The 5,174-nt window shown below is 56.4% G+C and overlaps 1 protein-coding gene across 1 annotated transcript in view; it reads right to left on the bottom strand.

Annotated features, from left to right (window-relative positions):
* Positions 1–929: 929 nt before the first annotated feature.
* The window catches only part of LOC133358575 (dihydrolipoyllysine-residue acetyltransferase component of pyruvate dehydrogenase complex, mitochondrial-like), a 33,094-nt gene continuing 28,849 nt past the window's right edge, over positions 930–5,174 (bottom strand). The window contains 1 exon segment of the mRNA XM_061576943.1: positions 930–4,356. Coding sequence (XP_061432927.1) covers positions 4,227–4,356 — 130 coding nt within the window. The 3' untranslated portion in view covers positions 930–4,226.

The following is a 5,174-nucleotide window of genomic DNA, read 5'->3' as shown; positions in this document are numbered from 1 at the left end:
ATGGTTGCTTTCTTGTTCTCTTTTCTTTTCCTGTTGAAGCTCGCGTATTTTTTTTTCTTCTCTCTCTCCCTTTCGTTAATTTAAACTTTCTAATTATTGACAGCCGGGACGGCTGGAGGCTACATAGAGGGGGGTAATGTAGTGACATAAGAAGGGAGGGGCTGCTGTAGGCTCTGGGTTCCCAGGTGGGTCCAGACGCGTAATCCCCTGGGCGCCAGGCGCTGGGTTCCCAGGGGGTCCAGACGCTTAAGCCTCTGGGCGCCGCCAACGGGGGGGGCTGTGTGTGCTCTGTGGGATGTCTGGTGGCGCACACGGCCCCACCCCTCGTTGGGGACTGGGCATATAACCGGAGCTCCCTGGACGATCGGGCCCCAGTTGTAACTCAAGACCCAAGACCCACGACCAGCCATCTGAAGACCCTGGGATGCTGTGAGAGCCAGCGCTGGGACTCTGGAACTCCCGACGCTACGACCTTGTGAGGGCGAGTCCAGAGCGTAGCCAGAGTAGAGTATCTAGGCTGTGTAGCTAGGCTGTGTACCTAGGCTGTAACAGAGTATCAGGACTGTTGGAGTGTTGTATTGTAATAAAGAAGTTACATCTACAAGTGTCTCCGGAACCCGTTACACTGGCACCAATCTCTGACGATTCTCAAAAGCCAATTTCCCATTCGGTCTTCATCTCTGTCCAGTTCCTCTCATTTGTTCCGAACGACACTTTAACTTGTCCTGTCATGGTCCATCCTACTACACGTGTGTGTGTGTCCAAACAGTGGCAGTTTCATTCTCATCACTGCCTGCATCACCATCATCACCAGGTCGCCTTCATCTTCCTCGGCGTGCAACCCTGTTCATCACCATCGACGACGGTCAAAACGTCGCTCAACTCTCTCGCGTCTCACGGCGGTGAAGTTTCCCCGGGACGCTGCGGGGTCAGACAAGTTCCTTTATTCCAGGACGCGACAAACGCACGCCCGGCGAGACCGAGCCGAGCCCGGGGGCAATCCCTCCCCTCCCCTCCCCCCAGGGGTCGAACTCAGACTTCAAACGCATGCTCTGAGGTCTCCAACGGGGCAAGACATTTATTGTGCGTCTCTGCTCGCGTGTGTGGTGTGTGTGTGCGTGGTGTGTGTGGTGTGTGGTTTGTGTGGTGTGTGTGTGTGGTGTGGTGTGTGGTTTGTGTGGTGTGTGTGTGTGGTGTGGTGTGTGTGGTGTGTGTGGTGTGTGTGTGGTGTGTGTGGTGTGTGTGGTGTGTGTGTGGTGTGATGTGTGTGGTGTGTGTGGTGTGATGTGTGTGGTGTAGTGGGTAGTGAGTGGTGGCGTAGCTGGTTAGCGCTGCGCTGCGAACCCGGCGACCCGAGTCCGATTCCCGCTCACGGCCAACACCGGTGGTGATTGTCCGAACCGACCCTGGGCCTCCTCCCCGAGGTCGAATCAAACGAGTACCTGGTGCTGTGTGTGTAAAGATCGCCGCCGGGGAGACAAAGGCGGTCGTGCGAGGTGCTGGCCACCCACCCCCTCGTGTGCCGTTCCGGCCTTCATAGGTGCTCGCTAACAGCACTTGCCCCTACAGTCTGTGAAGGCTACACGGGGGATCTTTGTCTTTGTGTGATGACATGACTATGGAGTGCTGGCTTAAGCGGCCTGGCTAATCAATATCCCCTCTTTGTAAACCCCCCCCCCACCACCCAAGCAAAAGAGAGATCTGGACATCAACGTGCAATCGAGAAGCAAAGCGAACATCGCCACCACCCCGCACCCCCCATTTAAGACAACAACAACAACGATAATGTAACAATAATAATACAAAGGGGTAAATTCCTCAAACCAGTGGTTCCTGCCTAACACGTGAGTCGGCTTCCGCGATTAATATAATCCATGATACGGATTTGTTAGAGTCAGACCGCGTATGTATAAATGTTGTGTCTTTAAGCCCGCCACCACGCGGCACGGCCAATTAGCAAGGTTTAGAGAACAGGACGTGGCCAATTCGTGGCTAGTACAGCACTGACCGGTTGTGTGTTGGCGAGCAAAGCCACAACGTTTACAATCTGAGTGCCGTGACGTTTCGCCAGTAATTACAACCAGCTTCATCAGGCGACAGCCAGATTCGTGGTTCTTGTTCACCTGGGGTGCATGACGCCACCCTTTTTGATTCCTCGCAAAATAGAAACCTTTGGCAATGAATCCAGGTGTAGGCCAATCAGTTTCAAAGACAATGCAATGAATATTACCAGAGCGATGGATATTTGCATGCTCACCACATGCAGTATATAGATTCCGTGCAAAAGGTTTCCTCTATTAGGTGTTTGACAAACTTAACACAGCTCCTGTTTAATTTCCAGAAAGCGTACAAACCTATTCTTGTTTTTTCACACTTCGATTTTGGCAAAAAGGTTGCATTTTACAACCGTTTCATCGACCCACCCCCTCTCTCTCTCTCCTCCCTGCTCCTCCCCCCTCTCTTACCTCTATGGCCTCTTGTTACAGCAGCAGCCCTTTTGCCCACTTCAGCAATTGTTTCTTGCTGTGGTTGCCCCACCTGATGACGGACGCTTGTGTTGCGCCCGAAACGTCGTCATTTAATTGATTTTGTTTTCTACCCACGTGACTTTACCACAAGAATCAAAGAGTATGGATCCCTGCAGTCACGAAAACTTCAAATCGAGATTTGGTCATTAACAATGAACTTTTTTAACTCCCGAAACCAAAGGGGGTTCCGCCAAGGCTGCAGTGAAGGTTTAAGAACCACTGGTTTACGACAACGATAAGAACGACAAGACAAGGGGGGCACAATTCCTCAAAATGCATAAAATGTTAAATAATCTGGTGACAAAAACGGGTGAGGCTGAGGTCTCTCCGCACGCAAACGGTGGTGGGGGGGGGGGGGGTGGGGGGAGAGGTCTATGCCCTGTCCGCCAGCTACTGCGATCACTCCCTGCCGGGGGGAGCGGGAGGGGGGGGCACGTCTCTCTGTCCCCAAAAGAGCCACCCAGGGCCCAAGTTGGACAACACGACGTCCGATTAGCGGCGTCGGCTTGCGTACGGTGCGAAAAGAAGTTCCTTTAAGAACTGCTCTGTTGTTGCGTTTAATTGGTTGCGCTCCCCCCGCCCCCCGCACCTCCGATTAGCGCGGCTGGCTTACATATGGTGCGAAAGAAGTTCCCGGCATGCAAGGCGTACGTGTCGAACTGCTATGGATACAGCCGTTTACGAGGCTCATAGCTGTTGCAGACAGAGAGGCGGCACAGCTGCTAGCAGCTGCCTGGCGGCCCTAGCAGTCGGTCACTGCCACACCACGTGATAACTTGGAGGGCTTCTCTCCCCCCAACCCCTGACCCACCCCCCCGCCCCATCGACGCCGTGCACCACGGTTCTTGCCAGCAAATCCAGGGCAGAGTGAGGAGGTGCGTGGAGGTGCGTGGAGGTGCGTGGAGGTGCGTGGAGGTGCGTGGAGGTGCGTGGAGGTGCGTGGAGGTGCGTGGAGGTGCGTGGAGGTGCGTGGAGGTGCGTGGAGGTGCGTGGAGGTGCGTGGAGGTGCGTGGAGGTACGTGGAGGTGCGTGGAGGTGCGTGGAGGTGCGAGGAGGTGCGTGGAGGTGGGTGGAGGTACGTGGAGGTGCGTGGAGGTGCGAGGAGGTACGTGGAGGTGCGTGGAGGTGCGTGGAGGTGCGTGGAGGTGTGTGGAGGTGCGTGGAGGTACGTGGAGGTGCGTGGAGGTGCGTGGAGGTGCGTGGAGGTACGTGGAGGTGCGTGGAGGTGCGAGGAGGTACGTGGAGGTGCGTGGAGGTGTGTGGAGGTGCGTGGAGGTGCGAGGAGGTGCGAGGAGGTACGTGGAGGTGCGTGGAGGTGCGTGGAGGTGCGAGGAGGTACGTGGAGGTGCGTGGAGGTACGTGGAGGTGCGTGGAGGTGCGTGGAGGTGCGTGGAGGTGCGGGGGCGACACGGCGTGGTGCAACGTCACGCACTAAAGCGACGACGATGCTGAAGCCGAGGACGAGATGGGGGGGGTGGGGCGTGCGCGCAGACCGAGCGTTGGGTAACGTCCCGTAGACGTTGATTGCCGAGTAGCTTTAGCAGCAGCAGCAGCCGTTGCGGCTGTTGTTGCTGTTGTTGTTCGTGAGATGCAGCCACCAGGGCGGAGAGAGAGGGTTCGGTGGCGGGTGCCGGGATGACGACAATGAGGAAGACGATGATGAGGAGGAGGAGGAGGAGGCGGTGGTGGTGGTGCCACTCACAGCAGCATGGTGCTGGGCCGCTCCAGGAACTTGCGGAACTCGGCGAGCCACTGGGCGCCGACGGCTCCATCCACGACGCGGTGGTCACAGCTCAGGGTCACCGACATGACGCTCGCCACCACGAAGCTGCCGCGACACCACACACGGTGACACGGCGCGCGGTCATGGATCGTAGGCAGGCCGGCCTCAATGTTTCTAACCGGCGCAGATGTTACATTGGAGAGGGGCCCACGTTTTGCAAGCGTAGAGAAGGGAGGGAATGACCGTGGCCGAGAATACCCGAAGCTTTGTGTGGAGCGACAGACCAGGCAGCTTCCACACAACGCTACGCAGCTGATGAAAATGTAATGCCGCTCGACTGATTCGGAGTGAGACCTCTGCTGTCAAACCAGAGCCGGTCATGAGCACACTGCCCAGGTATGGGAAACTCTCCACTCTCTCCACTACTGCCTCAACACCAATTACGAGTTGTGGGGGTGGAGTCTTTGATGGTACAATATACCCAGGCAGGTGCTTAGTTTTGGTGGGGCTGATGGTAAGGCCCCACCTCGTAGTGGCACGCTCCAGTCTCAGCAGCAGCGTCTCCAACTCCTCCTCTGAATGAGCAGCTATTACCAAATAATCGGCATACATAACGTGGTTGACCAATAGGGAGCCATCCCTTGACCGCACCCGGGCATCGATCACACACATGTTCACACACACGTTCACACACACGCGCTCACACACACACGCTCACACACACGCGCTCACACACACACGCTCACACACACGCGCTCAAACACACGCGCTCACGCACACACGCACGCTCACACACACACTCACACACGCGCTCAAACACACGCGCTCACACACACGCTCACACACACGCGCTCAAACACACGCTCACACACACACACGCTCACACACATGCTCACACACACACGCTCACACACACACACACA

Source organism: Lethenteron reissneri, chromosome 62 (genome assembly GCF_015708825.2).
Source record: "Lethenteron reissneri isolate LAM-NWPU_2019-01 chromosome 62, ASM1570882v1, whole genome shotgun sequence".
NCBI classification, from domain to species: Eukaryota; Metazoa; Chordata; class Hyperoartia; order Petromyzontiformes; family Petromyzontidae; genus Lethenteron; species Lethenteron reissneri.
This window is presented reverse-complemented; position numbering and strand designations above follow the sequence as displayed.